This window comes from Bacillus rossius, chromosome 8, assembly GCF_032445375.1.
Source record: "Bacillus rossius redtenbacheri isolate Brsri chromosome 8, Brsri_v3, whole genome shotgun sequence".
In the NCBI taxonomy this organism is placed as follows: Eukaryota; Metazoa; Arthropoda; class Insecta; order Phasmatodea; family Bacillidae; genus Bacillus; species Bacillus rossius.
This window is the reverse complement of record NC_086336.1, coordinates 10,409,412-10,431,174: the sequence shown is the minus strand read 5'-3', so window position 1 is coordinate 10,431,174 and position 21,763 is coordinate 10,409,412. Positions and strand designations below refer to the sequence as shown.

The 21,763-nt window shown below is 40.5% G+C and overlaps 1 protein-coding gene across 1 annotated transcript in view; it reads left to right on the top strand.

Annotated features, from left to right (window-relative positions):
- Nucleotides 1–13,823: 13,823 nt before the first annotated feature.
- The window catches only part of LOC134535277 (homeobox protein Hox-D8-like), a 71,508-nt gene continuing 63,568 nt past the window's right edge, over nucleotides 13,824–21,763 (top strand). The window contains 2 exon segments of the mRNA XM_063374350.1: nucleotides 13,824–14,192; nucleotides 14,194–14,635. Of these exon segments, the coding sequence (XP_063230420.1) occupies nucleotides 13,824–14,192; nucleotides 14,194–14,635 (811 nt within the window).

Here is a 21,763-nt window from a genome sequence, read left to right as displayed (position 1 = left end):
TGAATTTTACTCTAGGCTAGCCTCAACTTGATTATATATAATAAATATTTTTAAGAGTGTTCACTGTTCTACAACAAGTTCACGTCCTTTTCGAAAATTTTATTGAAAAATATAATTTTCACTTTATTGTAGATTATTATTAGAGACCCGTGAATTTCGTGGATTCAATGACCTCCAGGATAGACTCCAATATCCTCTACACACTCGGACAAATGCCAACTGTTCATTGGCTGTTGTCTTGTGAGTCGTCTCGACTGGGTGGCCTGTGATTCGACATTTCTAGGAGTGAGGGTCTCTAATTGGCCCTCAGTCCTCCAGATTAACAGAGAACCAATGACAGAAGCAGCACTAAGGTATAATTATTTGAATTATAGCATAACCCGAAATGAATCTGCGAAATTCACGGGTCTCTAATTATTATTAATTTTATGCTCAATAGTATCTACAATTTATAAAAAAAATAACTGCTATATCTTAGAACAAAACCGCCGTTCAAAAATAATGCAAGCGCATATTTACTGATCTATCACAAGTAGTAATGAACTGAAATGACCGATCCCACTAAATAAATGCAGTGTGTTAAAGGCCATCATGCCTTAAAAAATTGGATCCACCTGTGTGGTTTATTCAAACAAATATTTTATTACACGAGAAATTGCTACTTCGGCTTAAAATATTTTGTCGTATAAAGTTAATGGTTTTTGAAGCCTCCTCCTATATCTAACACAAAGGGATCCAGAAGGAATAACATACGTTATTATTAGAGACCGAAAAAATTCGCGAATTCATTTCGCGATAGGCTAAAATACAAATATTTATACCTCAGCGCTGCCTCTTTTATTGGCTCACAACTCACCTGGATGAATCTGGGCCAATGAGAAACACCGAACCAAAGCTTTATCGAATCACAGGTTGCTACGTTGGGACGTCTCACAAGACAGAAGCCAATGAGTGGGTGGCATTTGACCGAGTGTACGTAGAACTATGGAGTTCATCCTGGAGGTCATTGAACCCGCGAATTTTTCCTGTCCCTAGTTATATGAGAAGTCTTGGACGACCAGTAGCCAGTTGTAGAATCTCATAGGAAAACAGCTGACTGAACCACGTACGACCCGGTGAGAAGGGAAGGCGTGCCAGTAGACAATGTGCTCAAGACATCGACCGGGTCACGAACACACGAGTGAATTCCAGCCCAGCACCAGGAAATACAGCGAATTTTAAAGCTCCATCCTTACCGTTGACAAGACACAAGACCCAATTAAATTGAAAAATAAATAAATCTAGAAGATTACAATTCTTGACTGTGCTGATTAATTTTATATATTTATAGAGAACAAAAATATTGTAAAATCTTCTCTGGTATAAGAATATAAAATGTTCCAGAAAGACTATAAAGATTTGGTTTACAAAATACCAAATCGTTTCCACTGAAAAACAGTAAAAAAATATTTCACACTAAAATATTCTTTTGAATGAAGTAACCATAATATTTTATTTTATATCTACTAATATAACAGTGTATTAAAGAATTACGAATTATTTGATTTCCGGCGGAATTCCTAGAATAAAGGGCCATGGTTTCCATGACGTATAGGATAGACTCCACACACTAGGGCAAATGCCACCTGCTCATTGGCTACTGACTTGAGTGACCTGACAAATGGGATGCTTTCGATTTGATACTTCCTTGGCTAAAGATTTTTTGCTTTCATGGCCCTTCAGATAAACCGTGAGCCAATCAGAGAAGAAATAGGTAGGTATATAAAGTTGCATGTGTTTGGATTCCAGCAAAACGCGAAATGAATCCCCGAATTTTCTGGTCCTTAACGAACTAACGTTATTCTGGTTCATTACCAGCGGGGCGTTACCGTAAACAGGTAGAGATTCTTAAGGTGCACTGTAAATATTTGTTTGTACTTTTAAAAGGATAGTCCTTGGAGACTCCGTTGCCAACGATATCAGTTGTAAAATTGCAAGGCAGAATTTTGTACAATAAGTAGGGGCAGGAAATTTTTACGAAAAAATCTGAACGCCTACTAGACTGCAACAAGGTATTCCCACACCAGCGGTTTCTTCCTTGTGATTGGCGGCCGTCTGCGAGAAAAGTCGTTGCCTTGTTTGCACGAGCCACCAAGGACGAGTTTGCTTCCACACTGAATTAGCGTGATTGGTTGTTGTAACAATCGACATGCACCTCAACTCACGCAATCACGAAAAACAGACGATGCTACAGTGTTTTAACTTCCAGCTACTCTCGGGATCTATTTGCGACATTTTCATGGCCCTAACAAAAATTTGTAATTTTACAAAGCTCTGCCTTGCAATTATACAAGTAATATCGATGGCAACAGAGTTTCAAAGGATTAACGACCTTGTGGCAAGTACATTTTTTTACAGTGTGATCCTTAGGGACCGGAAAAATTCGCGGGTTCAATGACCTCCAGGATGAACTCCATAGTTCTACGGAAACTCGGTCAAATACCACCCACTCATTGGCTGCTGTCTTGTGAGACGTCCCAACGTAGCAGCCTGTTGGGTGTTTCTCATTGGCCCAGATTCATCCAGGTGAGTTGTGAACCAATCGCAGATGCAGCACTGAGGTATAACTATTTGTATTTTAGCCTATCGCGAAATTAATTCGCGAATTTTTCCGGTCTCTAGTAGGGGCAGGAAAAATTCGCGAATTCAATGACCTACAGGGTAGACTCCAAGATCCCCTATGCACTCGGACGAATTACATCTGCTCATTGGCTACTGACTCGTGACACCTATTAACTAGAATATTTTTGATTCGATATTTCTTTCATTGAGGATTATTAATTGGCTCTGAGTCCTTCAGACAACCTGTGGTCCAATCACTGAAGCAACACAAAGTGAAACACATTTGGATTCTAGCATATCGCGAAATTAGACAGCGAATTTTTCCGGTCTCTAGTGATCCTGTTTCCCCGAGCAGAGCTTGATCGTCCTTAATGGCCCTGACGCCTGGGGTCGGCAACCCCGCCGGACGGTTCCTCGAAGGACCCGCACAAAGCGGCGACGAGGCCACGCCCACCAGCCCGCCACGTGCGGCGCGACGAGACGAGAAACTGCTATCGCGACACCCCGGCCGCTCAAAGGCGGCGCCGACAAGGCCACAGGATGTCGCCGTGGTTTTCCCGCCCTCGCCCGAGCCCCCTTCACCCCTCCCCGGGTGTGGGCGGCCGGCGCCCGCTTTCATCGCGCGCGCGCGTGTGGCAACACGCGGCTTGCGAAACACCCGCTCGCAGGTCCCGCCAGACGCCCAGCACCTTCAGTAGGGACAACATAAGTCACTTTCCGTATTGGAGTGTAAACATCATCGGTAGGAGTAACATCGTGAACGAAACGGAAGTCGCATGGAACGGAAATGTGTAACCACGGTCCTGCTATCTGTGGCTGAGACCGGAAAATTTCGCGAATTCATTTATCGATAGGCTTGAAATACAAATAGTTATACCTCAGTGCTGCCTCTGCTATTGGCTCACTACTCACCTGGATGACGCTGGGCCAATGAGAAACACCCAACCAAAGCTTTATCGAATCACAGGCTGCTTAGTTGGGACGTCTCACAAGACAGCAGCCAATGAGTGGGTGACATTTGACGGAGTGTACGTAGAACTATGGAGTTCATCCTGGATGTCATTGAACCCGCGAATTTTTCCAGTCCCTACTGATGGTGGGATACCAAAATTCACAAAGACAAATGGTAACTTTATACTTTTAAAATTTAATAAATTTAAGCAATATTAAATAAATCCTTGTTTAAAATGAGGATAGAAACCGGTGTTTAATATTTTTTAATAGTTTTTTCGCTTTTATCGGATCCGTTTTATTACATACATTTATCTTTTCGCTTTTCAAATCCAATGGTTCCATAATAGACATATTCTAGCGGCGGGTGCAGAAACTACTAGTGATTCGCAAAACAAAATTTTCATACATTTATCACGCTCGGTCTTATTTTAAAGATTTCAACATTTCATTTTGTGTCCGAGTTTCGTATTATAAGTTTATTTACCACATGGGAAGACATACAATTTTTAGATTTTGTCGAGTACTGAAACACTCGCTCACACTTTTATAATGTTATAAATTCTTCGTTGATATAGCCTATCTATAAATAAAAAAAAATCATTAACGTTTTTTTTAAATTTTAGTTTAAAATCTTATAATACCTAATCATATGTGAATGATTATTGCAAAACCAAAATTATTGTTGTAATAAATTTCTCCTTGAGTATAAATAATTTATTTCTAATAGAATTCCTGAACATTTTTATATATTTTATCTACCTTTTTTCCAATATAAGTCTTTTCGGACCCCAAATAATGATTCAAATATCAATTGCGGTAAAGAAGTTTAGTAGGCTACTAGTACTTTAGTACCAAACATCATTACGTTTACCCTACAAATCGTTTCAAACCTTTGGTATGTCCTTTAGTCGTTTTGTAAGAGTCACAATATATAGGTAAATTTTTTTATGTCGTACACCCTACCTAATTTTGTAGTGATGGAAAAATAATTTTTTTGTCCCAGGAACCACTTGTTAGTGACGAATAACTTTCCTGTTACTAACAACTAGGGACCTGAAAAATTTTACGAGTTACTTTGACGTCAAGCTAAAATTCAGAGTATTATGTTTTCTCTACCAACATTTGCTTTTCCATTAACTGATTTCTAAGTGAGAAACGTTTCGCTCTCATTAATCGGCTCTCCTGATTCGCTTACTTCTCTCCTAGCTAAGCACCATGCATGCGGAGATATCTGCGCCAATTAAAATTTCGCAACAGAAGAAGTTATAGAGTCACAAAAAAAAAATAAGCAGCCAATATTTATAACCACGATTATTTCGTGGATTTATTTTATTCCAAGCTATACTCAATTTATCACTATGAAGTAAATTCTTTTTAATGTCCATTGTCCACAGGCTCTCTGGTTAGCTGAGATGTGATAGATTTAGTTAAGCACATTGTGATACTCTTGGGAAAGGTTGTTCCATCTAGTTAATTATGTTTCAGTCCATAATCGTGCCATGTTTGTCTTCTCCTGGGGGATATAAAGCCACTGACAAAATTGCAAAACAAATAATTATCTAGGCATGTGCAATAAGTGCAAAGGAAACCATATTGTGTCACTATATCAACAACATAGGCTGAACCACCCTGATTTTGTTGAAAAGTTGGTTTTAGCCTGGTAAATAGAGACCCGAAAATGTCGAGGATTCGTTTGACATCAAACTAATATATAAAGCCTTATGTTTTCTCTACCGATGTTTGATTTTCCATTGGCTGATTTCTAAGTCTCTCCTAGCTAAGCATCGTTGGTTCACTGTCGTATAGAGGGACGTGTCCAAATAATTGCGGTCCAATCATTTATTGATAAAGACTTAAAAATTCGCGGATTCATTTCGCGATAGGCTAGCATCAAAATACATTTGCCTTAAAGCTGCAAATGATTGGGTAACAGCTTATCTGAAGGACACTGGGTCAATTAAATACCTTCAATAAAAGAAGTATCGAATCACGAGCATCCCAGTTAACAGGTGTCACGAATCAGTAGCCAATGAGCAGATGTAATTCACTTGCGTGCATAGAGGATAATGGAAACTATCCTATAAGTTATTGAAAACGTGATTTTTTCCGGTCTCTATTAATACATTGCAGTCAATGGAAAATACTCAACCAAGGCTGTGTCGAATCACATGCCATGACGTTGGGACCTGTCAAAAGAACGCAGTCTCAATGAAAAAGTGACATTTATCTGAGTAAACGTAGAGTTATGGAGTACATCCGAGAGATCATTATACCCGCGAATTTTTCCAGTACCTACTGATAAAGCATAAAGCGAATTTTGCAGATCAGAAATGCAGAAAATAATATTTCCATGGTTATAGTGAAAGCATTCACCCACTGATCAAAGAAAGCGCGGAGTTGTTCGAACTGCAAATTCATGGGATGGCAAAGGGTATTTTTCTAACTTCACAATCTATCCTACTCGGTTAAAAACAGTGGGGGCACTGTAAAAAAAAAAAGAATTTTTTTTTTGGAATGTGATAGCTGTAGAAAGGCGTTAAGAAAAATGCGTGGTATTGGAGCATTTAAGTCCTTATCTTTATAATACTAATTTCCATGTCTCATTTGTAGAGAGCGGAAAAATTCGCGATTTCAATGATCTATAGGATAGACTCCATGATCCTCTATGCACGCGAGAAAATTACACCTGCTCATTGGCTACTGACTCATGACACCTGTTAACTGGGATGCTCGTGGTTAGATACTTCTTTTGTTAAAGGTTTTTCATTGGCCGAGTATCATTCAGATAAACTGTGGCCCAATCACTGATGCAGTAAAAAGGAAAACGTTTTTGGATTCTAGACTATCACGAAATGTATCCGCGAATTTTTAGGTCTCTACTCATTTTTTTTAACCTTAAACAGTTTTTTCTCTTCCTTTTGCAGGCTATAAATGCACACTCGAAGATGTTGTGAAAGTAAGCAGCTAACCTAAAACTCTAACCCAAAATCTTACCTAACTAATACAATTTGTTAAAATATTTCAACATAATGATTAATAATCCTTCAGTGATGGGTTGCAAATGGAACTTACAAGAGTTCTGACTTGGTTAAGACACGGTCAAGTGGGAGAAATTTTTTATGTTAAGGATTTTGTTTATATTGGATATAATTCGTCTCATCGTTAATTATGCCGTAATTACTGTACAAAATTCCAATAGTATTAAAACTATGAAAGATACAACTGCGTTGTAATTGAATTAACTACAGAATTGAACACTTTATAAATTAGCTCAAGGGTGATTATTAGAGACTGCAAATTCGTATAATTATCTGGTACTAGGATAAACTCCATACGCTTGTTCACGAAAAGGTCTGTCAATTCTCCACTGGTTGTTGCCACGTGTTACCTTCCCGCCGTATGGCATGAGATTGGGTCATTTAAATTTTGTTAAAATAAATATTTTCATTAGTTTCTTGTTCCCCTCGGCGTGTAAAAAGTAACTACCTGTTATCAAATAAGAACGCGGTTAAATTGCAACATTTTTTGCGTTCTAGCATCTCCCCAAATGAAAATACAATTTGTCAAGACTCTAGCAATTATTGAAACTTTTCTTTATGATGGAAAAAAAAAACAACTACACTGTGCGTGTGTAACTCTTCTGTCAGTCACTGGGAATACGGTCACCGCTTGTAGAAGTAATAGAAAATTCAATTCCACCAAAGCACAGCTTCATTCCTCCGCGCATAGATGTCGCGACGTGCATGATTCTCGCTCACCCTCGGCCGAATCTGCTTTCCTTCGCGATCGTCGTCGGGTCAGGGGTCAGGGGTCAGGGGTCGCGCGTTTTGGTAGAGGGGGAGGGGGAAGGGGTCCGCAAGATAAACGCGTCTCCCACCAGCCACTCTCCCCCTCCCTCGTCAACCACTACCCCGTGGAAGCTATTCACACCCCTCGTTCCCAGTCTGCCGCACGCCAGCTCAGGGTGTCCGACCTTTTTGGGTGACGCCGAACTCTGGAGTGTAGGTTGTTTTAGGAGTGGAACTTCTTTGCTGAGGGCACTACAATTTTCGAACGTTACGAAAAGTCCGAACGCATGAGGGGAATAGTTACATACTTGGCGGGGGAACCGGTAATGGAGGAGACGGCAGGTGAGAGGTTGAAATGGCAAATCATACTTGCACACTTGCATGATTGCACACTCGAATACTTGCACACTTCCACACTTGCAAAATCGCTTACTTGCTATTTTTTATCTATGACTAGAGACCTGAAAAATTCGCGGGTTCATTAAGTGCTATGCTAAAATTCAAATAATTATACCTTATTGCTGCTTCTGCCATTGGTCTGGAGGACTGAGGGCCAATTAGAGACAATCACTCATATAAGTGTCGAATCACAGGACACCCAGTTGTGACGACTCACAAGTCAACAGCCAATGAATATTTGGCATTTGCCCCAGTGTGTAAAGGATATTGGAGTCTATCCTAAAGGTCATTGAACCCGCGAATTTTTCCGGTCTCGATCTATTACATCTACCAACCAAAGAGAATTATGTTTTATATACCTAATAATATAATAAGCAAGAATTTTCACTTCTGTCGTGTAGGCCTAAGGTCTCCACGCACACATTTGTTTTATAATTTTTGGCGTCTCGTCAATAGAAACACGGTTATTTCGCAGATTCATCACGTGTCAAAATAGACTTGAAGCACATATATGTCTGCTCCACGTTGATGATCGGACTACAGTTCTCTCGATCCTGAGACAGTTGTAAACAAGGAGTGGAGGTGTTTTCCCAATCACGAGTAACCTTCCCTAGACAGATTTAACTACATACGTACAGGCAAGTTAAGTCCAGCCTGGTATTAAATAAACCCGTGAAATAATCGTGGTTATTATCTTCAAAAACGACGTCTTCAGAGACGGATTCACTCAGTGAATGAAATTTTTTGTAAGCAATTCCTCCGTGGTATCAATACCAGAATTTGTCATGAGTGATTTCAGGAAACAGTGGGGATCTTATATCAGGTTGGTTGGTCCGCTACTCTATTCCTATTTCTCAGGAGTGCGCACTCCTCACTCCGTTTAAGGGTAGGTAGCCTAAATAGGCTTTTACGTCACATGTTCTCAGACGACTGGCCATGTGGAATTAATATGTGCTCCAAAACAATAAAACACCAAATAATCAATCATAACTTTAGAGTCATACATAGAGTCTTGAAACCATGTATCCTTTGAGAATAAATTTGAGGAATAATTCTTAAAATTTATGAGTGAAAAATTATAGTATATTTTACCAGGTTATAACATCTCTGCGATAAAGCTTTACGCCTAGCAGGTTGGTGACAGAATAAAATGCAATAAAATCAACAACATAAATGACAGCATGAGCAATCATTCAAATCTAACTCATTGGCTAAAGAGGTAGGACACGACCTTTGAGTCATGCATGAACCATATGATCTCATTTCCTGTTGGGGGTCAAAAGGATCCCACCACTTATACGGCATTCTTGTTCGAAGGAACACATAATATTTTTTTCACCACTTTTTACATCGTTATAAAAGGCAGGAGGTTGCTTCTGTCAGGATTTTTTACTCACTTATGCGTGCCAAAATTGTAAAAAAAAATTATTGATTCTCCATGAAATATTCTAGCATTCTAAACTACTTTGTTTAATTAATTCTTAGAATGAATTTATTACTTTAAAATAGAGGCCTATACATATCTTCTTTTCATTTTTTGTGTTTTAGAACGAATAACTAAACTGCGACCTGGATAAATGTGTTTTTATCATTATATTAAATTTAAAAATAATTTACAGATTAGAAATATCGTAATAGAGATCCCGCAATTTCTTAATCATTAACACATAAATGTACTGGACAATAAGCTTAAACATAAATGGTCCTGTAAAATACTTGTTACCTTGACCCAAAACCTTCTTTAGTTAATATATAATTTACTTTATTTTGGTTAAGTACCTAAGATTTTCCTGTTTTTGATTACTTGTGCATAGGGTTTCCTTTAAAAATTTACTTATTTAAATTAAAAAAGTTTAGAAAAAAATAATTTTTCATACTTTTGTTTAAATAATAATTTAAAGTTAAGCTCAATAGTTTTTTTAAATTAACTTTTTTTAAGTATGAGTAATGTTCAGTAGTTCTTAGTTAAATAAAATTAAATGCTGAAGGTAGATGTTTTTAAATTGGGATTTAAACCTGAAATAATATACATGTTACTTTAAACTGAACACTGAATCACGCACAAGCCGGAGACAGATGTTTAGGTGTAACCACTTTTTTTTTTCGTAATCGTTTGTCTTAAAATTCCAAGATATCAGCGTTTACTTAATGTAAGCAACCCAAGTGAAAACTCCTTTAGATACAGCGGTGAACTGCGGATTGCATACATCCAGGCGCTAGATGAGCATTCTTTTCAAAGAGTAGTTACCATTACTGTTTATTATTTGTTTAAAGAATTTTATAACTATCGCAGTCGTGTATTGAGGTGGCGCAGTTGTAAGATCTGGCCTTATACTTCAGGAGACCTGGGTTTAAATCCTAGTTCAATTATCCCTGTTTTCCTGAAATTACTTCAGGCAAATGCTGCGATGATTCCTTCTCCAGTACCATAGAACAGTAAACTTGAATTAATCTGCCTCTAGCGACTTTGCTCTCGGGAGACGCAAAGTAGATGAACGGAGAAAAATCTATTTAAATAAATGTCTAGCCCTGCTGAACATATTCTTTCACCGCTAGAAATAAACCTATAAACAATGGGTAAATTCATTCTTAATATATCTTGATTTCTGATGTCGCTTGAAAAACGAACATAATTCTTGAACTGCATGATTACACATTTTTTTAAATTACAATTTTTCACAGCTCATATGTCCAGTATACACAAACAATAGGCAGGTATTAAATATATTTAATTGTTAATTAATTATTTTTTAATTAACTTCTCGCTATTTTTAGAAGGTAAACGTTTTTATTTTCTTAATTATTTGTGTTATGAATTTGTATGAAAAATTAATACTAAATAATGCTTGTTACGTAAAAGAAAGTAAATTTTCATGCCAAATTTGTTTTATTTATTTCTAAAATTTAAATTAATAAATTCTACATTCTGCGTTTGTAAAAACGATTTCATGTTTTCTTCAACTATGTGTGAGTTCCTGTGGCAAAAGTTGACTATAAAACGTGGTAAGCATAAAGAGTACTCAACACGCAAACTTTAACACATGTTCCTTTGTTAAGTGTAACGTATAAAATAAAAAAACACTTTAAAATATAATTTTAAGTAAAATAGATGAAAGAAAAGATTACCATGAGTATTAATATTTTTCTCAAAAACCAATTATCCGTCCTCAACATGAACTATCAAAAAGTTTATATTTTAAAATTATTTGTCACCATATTCAAGGGAGAAAAATTGTAGGAATACACATATTCTGAGAAATTTTAGTACTTTAAATAATAAGTACCTAATACGGAATCATAGAAATGGTATAATTAACTTAAAATTTTTCCCCCTGTAAGGTACATCTTTTTGCCTGAAGTTGCCCATTGTTATTTAAAAACCATGCAAGTCCACCTTATAGTCTATTTTTTCTTAGCTATAATAATTAGCTATAATTTTTTATAGTACGGTTTAAAAAATGTTACTTTATACTATTTTTAATACGTATTGCTTCCAAAGGAATATTAACCACATATGATATTTGTCAGTTGAGAATGTAACAATTAAAAATGTCTACTGAAAATAGGTAAAAAAAGTTATATTTATCTCTTCTCAGAGTTTCGATGATTTTTTATTTGAAATAATGTAACGAAAATATTTTCAAATAAATGTTAGCCCCGTAGGCTTTAGTTCATATGAAAATAACTAAAATTTAAACTCATTATAGGCACTGCGTAGATTGCGAGACATCAGATAACCCTAGCAAAAATTCCATTTTAAAATTATTTCTTTTTTTTCTACGCTAAAGTTTTGTATACTTTGACTTAGCTTTATAAATTAATTTCTGAATTATAAATTTTTATTGTGTAAAATTTCTTTACTAATTGGTGCTGAATACCGTGACTAATATCATATTTGAATTATTTCGTTATAATTAGGCGGGTTTAATTATTACTAGGGACCGGAAAAATTCGCGGATTCAATGACCTCTAGGATAGCCTCCATTATCCTCTGTACATCTCAAGTAAACACGCATGTTCATTGGGTTCTAAATTGTAAGGCGTCTCCACTGGGTAACTTGTGATTCGACGCTTCTTTGGTCGATAGTCTCTCATTGGCCCAGAGAGCTGCAGTTAAACTACGAGCCAATAGCAGAACCAGCAGAATTGTACACATGTTTGAATTTCAGCCTATCACGAAATGAATCCGCCGAATTTTTCCGGTCTCTAATTATTACACAAGCGATAACGCCGTGTGGACGTGAAAGCTAGCAAGGCGGCGATCGCCTAACGGTCAGCACCGTGGCCGTTGACAAGCGACTAGGGAGAGGTGGATGAAGCGCAGTCCGCGCAACGGGAAAACAACACCGGTTCGATTCTCTCCGCGGGGAGAGAAGACGCGGGAGAGAGAGAGATGGTAAAAAAAAGCGCCCGTAGCGCCAGGGCGAAGCTGTTTGCGCTGCCGGCCGCAGGATAGCGCGCGCGTCGCAGGGTGTGATAGCGACTTCATGAAGGAGGGGAGCGAGGGGTAAAGATAGATAGTGCGCGAAGGGGGGAATCGAGGATGACGAGGAGGGGGGAATCCCAAGCGCGGGTAGGGGAAGGGAAACATCGCCGGGCGAAGGGGAAAGGAGCGTCGCGTAGGCAGTCGGGCCGCGGCTATGCGCGCAGGCGGTAGGTGGGGCGTTTCAAGCATTTTTCCTCCGCGGCTAGCCTTTTACGTACGCGCGTCATTCCAAAGGGCAAGAAAATCCTCAGAGCACGTTAATAAAATCCTAAAAAATTTTTTTACACGTAGGAATTCCGGCTTGCAAAACATCTCGACCTCCGAAGTTCGAAGAGCATAATAAAGGCCAGCTATTTTCAAAGAAATAAATATTTGAACCCCTTTGACAGTGCTGCGAAATTTAGACACGTTAAAAAAAAAATATAGCGTTCCAACGATCCTTCATAACTACGTTCTACGGGCCACGCAAGCAGCTGCCATCGGCTACCTTCAAGAGACTTCCTTCAGCTCCGGAGTGACGAGGTGGCTATCACGTGGCCAAAAATAGTGCGCAGACGCAAGTTACGCGAGTGGTCCGTGGCAACCTGCCTGCTGCGAGCACACGTGTGTTGCCTTTCGAAGACTCCCGTCAAAAACGTCCAGAGTCGGAACTCTCTGTCACCCTCCTCACTTTGCTCCTTCAAAGACGGGAGGCAACGTATACATCTGGTCTCTCCCGAGCCTCGAGCAGAACTGAAATGACCCGCGGTCCTCTTTTCAACCCTTCCACCGTTTAACTTTCCCTCCGAAACGATTTTTTTTTTTTGTGTGTCGTTCCACCCTTGAAGAGGGTTGCGGGATGGGACATCGCCCTGTTTTCAGGTAACCTAGTTTTGTCGTGCTTTGCTCTTTCAACCTGACTCCTTGTCAGGCATAAATAATCTGAGTTCGTTCTCCTTAACCTACTTCTGTATTCACTACTCGGTCTTCTTTCAACGACCGGCGCTTCGAAGGTAGAAAGTTAAGAAACTGAAGTTTTTGCTGTCAAAGTAGTGGCTTGTCTACTAGTTGATTTTTTAAAAGATTTGTGGTACTGTTTGTGACGTGACAATTTGTTGGTAATTAGACCTGTGGAGTCATCATCATGCATACTTTCTCGAGGACGAAGTAGTTCTGTGATCGTGTAAAGTGTAGCTGTGTTAATTTGGCCGCACTTATTGTCGAGGGGGAAAAACATGCAGAGTTTGACTTGAAGAAGAGTTGTGATGGATTGGTCACGTGTGTGCTGAGTGACTTGTGCGGAGAAGCGATTCTAAAGTCCTGCTGTTGTTTTTTTCTTGTCTGTTTTCCGTCCGTCCCGCCTCCACCGATCCGGCGCCACCCCACCCGCCCCCACCTGCATGGCCTCGCCGCCTCCCCCACTGCTGCCAACCATGGCGCGCCGCCTCTGCTGACGGCTCGGCCCCCGCCCGCCCACCTAACTCACCATCATCATCGCCGACGCGGGCCTCGACGTGGCCGGCGCCACGTTGTACGACGTCCACCATGCGGCGGCGGCGTCGGCGGCGGCCCCAGCGCCGGGAGTGGGCTCCAGCTCCGGGGTCACGTGGTGGTCAATGATGAACGGCGGCCTCTACGAGGAGAGCCCGCCGCCGCCGCTGCAGCAGCCGGGCGCCGCCGCCACTCCGCTCGGCAACACGTCGCCCGCGGCGCCGCCCCCGGCCACCACGTCCGCCTCCTCCACGTCCCCGTCCTCCGTCTCCAGCAACAACAACAACGGCGGCGGCGGCGGCGGCCCGCTGCACATCCCCGCCAAGCGGCTCGGCTACGGCGACTGCCCGGAGGCGGCGGGAGGCGGCGTCATCCGGCACTCGCACCACGGCGCCCAGCCCTGGAGCTACAGCCCGGCGGCGGACACGCACCACGCCAGCGCCGCCGCCACCGCCTTCGAGCCGGCCGGCCTCAACCACCACCAGTACCCCCGCCGCCGCCGCCCCCACCTACTACAACCTGGCGGCGGACGCGGCGGCGGCGGCGGCGTCGTCGGGCCGCAAGGCGACGGCGCTCGCCTTCTGGAACCCGGGGGCGGCGGGGGCGGCGGCGGCCGCGCCCGAGTACAAGTACAACCCGGCGACGGGCGCCGGCGGCGGCGGCGACCCGGCGGGCGTGTCCTCCTGCCACCAGGCGTCCTTCTCGCAGGGCTGGGCCTGCAACTACGCGCCGTACGCCGCCTCCAGGCACCACCCGCACCACGCGGAGGCGCACCACCACCAGCCGCCCGTGCCTTACCTGACGCCCGCCGACGACCGGGGGCGGGCCGTGGCGGCGGCGGCCATGGCGGCGGCCGAGGGCTTCCAGCACGACGGCTACGGCCTGCGGAACTACGGGGGGCCCGAGCCGGTGCCCTCCACCCCCTACCCGCCCCCAGGTAAGTGGGGCTCGAACCACGGTCTTGCCTTCCCTGCTTATATGGCCACCAACAACAATATTTTGAACACCCAGTAGCTGCAAGAAAGGAGATATATCACTACTGGGTGTTTCAAAATATTTATGTTCTACCTGTACCTTTCCTACATTTCCTGTGTTTTACTGTTGAAGTATTATTCTATGTTTTTAGTTGAATTTTAAAAAGTTGAGAATTTCTTAGTTAATATTTTACAAAGGAAAGAGTATTTTTATGCATATTCATTTTGAAGTTAGGTGGCAATTTCCTCGTCGATAAACACTTACACATAAAGGTTTTTTATTAAGAATCTTTTTGAATTTTCTTGGCCGTATTTACTTTTTTGAGTTACTTTAGTTAAATACACTATTTTCACGGTGAGTATGCTTGGTTAAAATTTGTATCCTCAGCTCCATTACCAGTATTTTTTTTACCCTTTTTTTTTATATGGTTTATTAGGATTGTTTTCTCTTCAATCACTTCTGTTATTACCTTCAGGACACTTGCGAAAAGATACAATTATTTCGAAGAGGGAACAAAAGAGGGGAAGGTGTAAGGGAAGAAGGAGGGGTGCAGAGGAGATTCAGCACTGAAAAGCGTGAGCGATCGATTTCCACTGCCTCCCCTCTTTACTACCCCCTCCCCTTCAACAACCCCGTCATCCACCCCCCCCCCCCCCAGCCCCTTTGCCATCATCGTGCTGATCGGCCGCGGGTAAAAATGAAGTAGAATACGTTTCCAGTGGCGACTCAGTGTTTGTCAGATGTGCAGCAACCCCCTTTTCCCCTACCTCCTTATGATGCGAATTCATTATCTTAGTGCAGCTTGGTGAAATATATATTTTTTTCCCACACGTTTGACATATTTACTGTTTTTTTTTTTACAAATAAGTACCTTATTATTATATTAGGTTATGCAAACCAGTAAAAATCTATTCAATGCCTTAAATTAACATGCTAGGAAGAAGAATGCACTGATAATCATTTGCTGTAATAGTGGAGAAATTATAATTATTTCACAAATTTCTGTTTTACTGTTATAATTTTAAAATTTAAATTTATTAAAATTGAAACCACATCTAATATTTTGACTCTAGGTACGCTGGAGTGAATCAATATAACACTACTGAACAACAGACATCACTGGTGATCAGTAAAGTTTATTAACAAGCTAAAGGTTTTGCACATTCAATATGTGTGTATCTGAAAACAGTGGTTGCTAAATGACATTATTTATCGTTTTAATTAGGGTCACCACTTCATATGGTTGTGCTGCCACGTCATTCGTAACGTAATTTTTTTACCGCTGTGAAATATTCCTTTGCAACATAAAATATTTAATCAGTTTACAAGGTCATGGATCATTTACATTCAATTAATTTAATTTTTATCAAATTTTTAACTTATTCATTTTCATTTTATATACATTTACAGAAACATTTAAGAAGCAATACAAATCTGCCTGAAAAATAAATACCTATGGTATCAAATTTTTTTTAAATAATAAAATATCTGCTAATTTAATCTGGAAATTTAATTGCATTTGAATTGTACAGTTAAATGTTTAATACCTTATAAAGTAATTACAGTTTAGTATGAATCTAATTAGTAGGTACTTACCTCTGTCTATGAAACTTTGTAAATACCTGGTTTAGAACTCACTGCCTTTTTCAACAGAAGACGGAACTTCAACTACCTACGCAGCGAAGGGTTACTTGACAGACAAACGTTAAAACGAAGTTACTAGCTGGTCTATGGACTGTTTTTAACATGTTCTTACGAATGGTTTGTGTCTAAACATGTAAAATTCCATGTTCACTCGGGATGCTTATAATGTTTTTCAATATTTCTCAGCCAGATGTTCTTCCAACGCTCATTTATACCTATATAGCTGTAGTCATATTTATTAAGTAGTAGTCATATAGATTTAAGTTTTATTAGAACTTCAATTTTTTCTTGCATAGTTCATATGTTATAGTAGGTATATAATCTGTTTTCACAACAAACCAAAATAAAATTACCTAAGCGCTCATACTTTGTTATTGACGGATTTTTACACACATAAAATAACAGGCTGGTAACCACTCTAAATAAACAGCTGATTACTCGCTTCGCTTGGACTCGACGCATGTTAGTATCACAACAATCGCAATTATAACACTTTTTTTTTTACTTTTCAGCTATTCCTTATACAGACCACAAGTTCATACGAGGAGACATGCGGACTGGTCACTATTAAAATATTACTGCACACCCATGTCTTGACTGAATTTCGAACCTAAAACATAATTCAAAGTTTGCTGTTAAATCAGCTGCATAGGACAGTCAGCTGACAAACCCGGAGTAGTTTCACAGGGTGTTTCGACAGAAGCTCACACACGTGTAAATATTCCATTTTATTTTTTCTGGCCTTGGATGTTGCGTCTTGAGTCTTTTGTCTCTTTCTCTTCCGGCATCTCTGCCCCCCCCCCCCCCCCCCCCCATCATCGACGCTAGTTAACGGGCTTTCTTTCTTTCTTTCTTTTTTTCCCCCCACCGTGCGGCTTCTCTGAGGATGCAGGGGTCTCCATGGTGCACGCTTCCCGGCGACACGTGTTAGCGCGGGCTCCCTGTGGCGTCATCTTCATCCACGGCCGTGACCTTGGACTCGAACCCGGCCGTGACCTTGGACTCGAACCCCGCCGTGTCTCCGGCGTCCTCGCGCCTCGCTCCCGAGTCGAGGGTCCTGGGTTCGGCTTCACTCGCAATCCATGGAGACCGGAAAAATTCGCGGATCCATCTCGCGATAGGCCAAAATACAAATAGTTATACCTCAGTGCTGCCTCTGTTATTGGCTCACAACTCACCTGGATGACTCTGGGCCAATGAGAAACACCCAACCGAAGCTTCATCGAATCACAGGCTGCTACGTTGGAACGTTTCACAAGACAGCAGCCAATGAGTGGGTGGTATTTGACCGAGTGTACGTAGAACTAAGGAGTTCATCCTGCAGGTCATTGAACCCGCGAATTTTTCCGGTCCCTAGCAATCCAGTGTCCTGGTGGTTCGAAGCCCACTATAACCTTTAGGTGGGTATCCCTATGTTGCACGTTATCGTTAAGTATGACCCTGCGACACGACAAGTTGCAACAATGTTGGAATTCCCTTCGTGTCATTCTTCCGTAACACCGCATCCGTCGTAACTACATCAAATGTTGCATCCCGTAGACATACCAGAATGATAGTTTATGAGTATCCATGAGTGCATATTAACTTGCAACTACCACCTTCATTGTTATACACCTCTAGCTCAAAAGAAGAGCGATTCACCTCGGCGGATGTCAAAAGTATTAACAAGAAGGTGGTTAAAGTTTGTTGGATGATTTGAAGTTTCAGGCAGTCAGTGGACTGTACAAGACCTTTACGAGAGTGCGTTCTTTATATTTTGAATTTCTATTCTGTGTTCATTTGGGCCGAAAAAATGGAGGACATGCCACCCGCCCACCATGGTTCATTCGTTGAGCCGTCACTTCTTTTGATGTGACGGCGAAAGACCGACAAATGACGTATCGAGACCGTTTTTGACACGCAACGCTGCAAACGAATCCCGTCCTCACATGAAAATTTTTACTAAAAACTTCCCTCACTCGTTACACAAAATCAGCAATTTTATTCCTTTATCAGATCTTCGACCCTTATACAGAACTAATTTACTTTTACAAAAGTTTTCTTTAGAAATCGGGTGCCAAGAAATAGTTTCATGAACTGAAAAAAAAATAATAATGTAGCTTTGTTCAACACATGGCTATGGTTATTTTTGCATGTAATAAATACCTTTTTCGAGGTAATACTGAGCATTTATTACGAAAACTTAAAAAATATATATAATTGATGTTTCATTCAAGCAAAAATTTTTAAACCATGGAAATATAATGGAATAGTCAATAATTTTTCCTTAATTTTTTATATTATTCTTATACATGTGAGATGTTAATACTGGAAGGCTATTCGGAAAACGGTTTACAAATAATTTTAACTATTGGAGGTACTGAGACAACACAAATCATAAATTTCGGGTAAGAATCCGAACCCAGTATTTCTGCGAACACTATTTTGTAGTGGTACTACACGTAAATGTACAAATTCACAAAGAAATTACAGTGTATGGAAAGTTAGCAGAATCACGGTTGAAACCCGTGGCTCCACTTCTTGGCAAAAGCCTCGCGACTGTACGTGACTGTACGTGACTGCACTGACTGCACGTGACTGTACACCTGCGACCTTGACGCGACACCACGGAGTGTTGTTGGGTGTTCATCTTGGGCCAGTGGCGGCTTGCGTAATGTTGTGGGCGGGCAGAGGGAGGGGCACACGCTACACCTTGCGTCCAATCGTTTTAAGGGCCTTGCCTGCCCGGGCACACACACACACACGATGCGTCGAGCTTCAGAAAAAAAAACGCGATTTCAAACCTCACAAGATATCCGAGTGGAGTCTGTTTTTCGAAAAGCATTTAAGAATTCGCTGAGGTCCGAAAAGTACTTTTGATTTCGGATGAAGTTTTTGAACTAAATTTTTAGAAGAGTTTTTACATGGCTAAAAGGCATGATTTCAGAATAATTTTGAGGTGTAAAACAACGGTAAATTTTCTACGAACCACTTAAGGGACTTGCATTACTCCTTTATCTTCATTTCTCCGCCATATAAATGTTACGGTCACCGCTCAAATTTCGCAGTTGTTCTATGCACGACGAGGCAACTGCGCGCCAGTTCACAGCCTTGCGCTTAGAGGCGATACCGCTCTAGAAGCACCAGCGAGCGTCTCGCTTTATCATCCCGTTTCACTAACACACATACACTAGACTGGCCCCTTTTAACCCTGACTTCAGTTCAGTTAAATTTGCGCCTGGCGACTGCTCATCCCACATACATCGGGTAGCGTTTGCGGCACGTGAGCGTGTATTTTTTTTTTTTTTTACGCCCGGTCGCCGAACGAAACACATAAGTGTCGCGTGAACATCCGACGCGAAAAGGAGGATAAAAAAAAATAAAGGTGTTTCGTTTGCCTGCGGGTGGGAAAGAGAGGGAGAGGGGTTGTTGGCGAAAGCGAATAAGGTGGCTGTGTGGGAGGGGGGGGGGGAAGTCACCCCTTCAATCGACTCCTCGCAGAGAGGGCTCCAGAGGCAGGCACTCAGCTTCCAACCTTTTCCCGCATACCCTCCCCTCCACAAACGTATCTTCAACGTTTCTTTCCTATACTCCGGCCCAGACGTTCTCCCAGCTGGAGGATATAGGCGCCAATTCCGTTCCTTATCTCGCACGATTACCCAGTTCTTCCCCTGACCCCCCTCCCGCCCAATTCCATCACTCCGCGTGGCAGCTTCGGAACTATATCCGGAACTAGTCACCGCAGTCTTCTGCAGACGGGAGTCTCTTCCGGTCCAGCGGGTAGAGTGAGGATCAACCACACGGTTCTTGTATAGGTATTTTTTACAAACTTTTTTCATTAAAAATTGTAATGAAAATAATAATCTATCTGCGTTGCAAAATTCAAAGAATTCAAAAAGCACATTGACGGCCTGTTACATACATATTAAAACATTGTGCACACATTATAAGTAAAAATAACATACAGTTCTTCATAAGATTTAGACCAGACCGGAAATCAGGAAATTCGTACATGCATTTCTAAAGAAATTGGCCCCGCCAATTCGCCTTTTTTGCTTTTAAATAGTGTGCAAAATCTTTATGTACAGTGTCCGAGATAAACTGTAAGGTTTGAAATGAACTAGGTCATAGACCCTGGTTTTGAGCCATTTTTGATGACAAATCCGTTGTCTGGTGTGGTAGTTAGGAAATTCAGTGGTCACTTCCGTTAAATAATTAGTTATTTTCTTCCGGTGGCTCTATATATTAAATTGTCTGGTAATATCAGATTTAACAAGAATTTATGCCAAAAAATTGAATCATTTACAATGCATTTGTTCACCTTAGTATCAAAAGCTATGTCTAATACACAAGATTTTACAGAAGAGGCAAGAAAACATTTTATTTTGGATATCCTACCTAACGGAAAATACAGATAGGTATACAGTAATAAATAAAAATGACAAAACAAAGTTATATTTAATTATAAAGAAAGAAAATATATTGTGTATATGAATTATTATTATTACTATATTTAACATAGAAGTATTGGACAATAATACGAGTTCAGAGACATAGGAGGGTTTAATTAAGTGTGATAGATGGCCTTGCATTCATAATTCTTCTTTGGAGGTTTGACATGCCTAAGTGTCAGTAATTTATCGACAAAATCCATCAATAACACCAAAGTCTCAAAATTCAACTAAAGTATGTTTTGATAGTAACCTGACGATTTAAATTGTATCATAAAATGGGAAAATGCTACTGACAGGGCCTAATACCGCTTAATTTTTTTAATCCTCCTTGTCATCTGGCCATAATCTAATAATGGATATGCTTGTGTAAACGAGCATGCAAACCAAAAATGAAACAAACTGGAAAAAATAATAAAAATAATATTTATGTCACACCTCTTTTTTATAAATCAAGTTTTAATTGGTTTTTTATATTTGCAATTCTAAGCGTGCGTGCAACATGCCAGAAACACATGCAGTGTGTTAGAACTGAACGGAAAAATCAATTTTTTTCCTACCCCGTGAGGATGACGTACAAAGCGATAGAGTTTCTTATTTTAACAACACAAAATTTGATGCTGAAACTTTCTAAACAGCTCTTTCAGTATATAAGTCTAGATCAAATATTAATGACTGTTGACGTGACGGTTTAAATTGGAAACATAAACTAGCTTGTGGGTATTTTTTTAAGCATTATTTTTTCAATGCAAAATACAGAATACTCCGTGACAGGTGTCACAGTCTCGAGCTGACCTATATTCAATTCATTTCCCTGGCCAGCCAGTATGTAGCTTCTAATTAAGTAGCTAAATTTCCACTGAGAAACAGTTCACGAATATAAATCGTTGATTTATGTTTTCAGAATGTTGTTTCCTATAGACAAAACATCCGCTTGAGATTTTGGGCTGGAAGACAAATTTCTCTATCAATTTTACAGTAATCTGAAAAAATATATATACTGACAGTTACTGAAA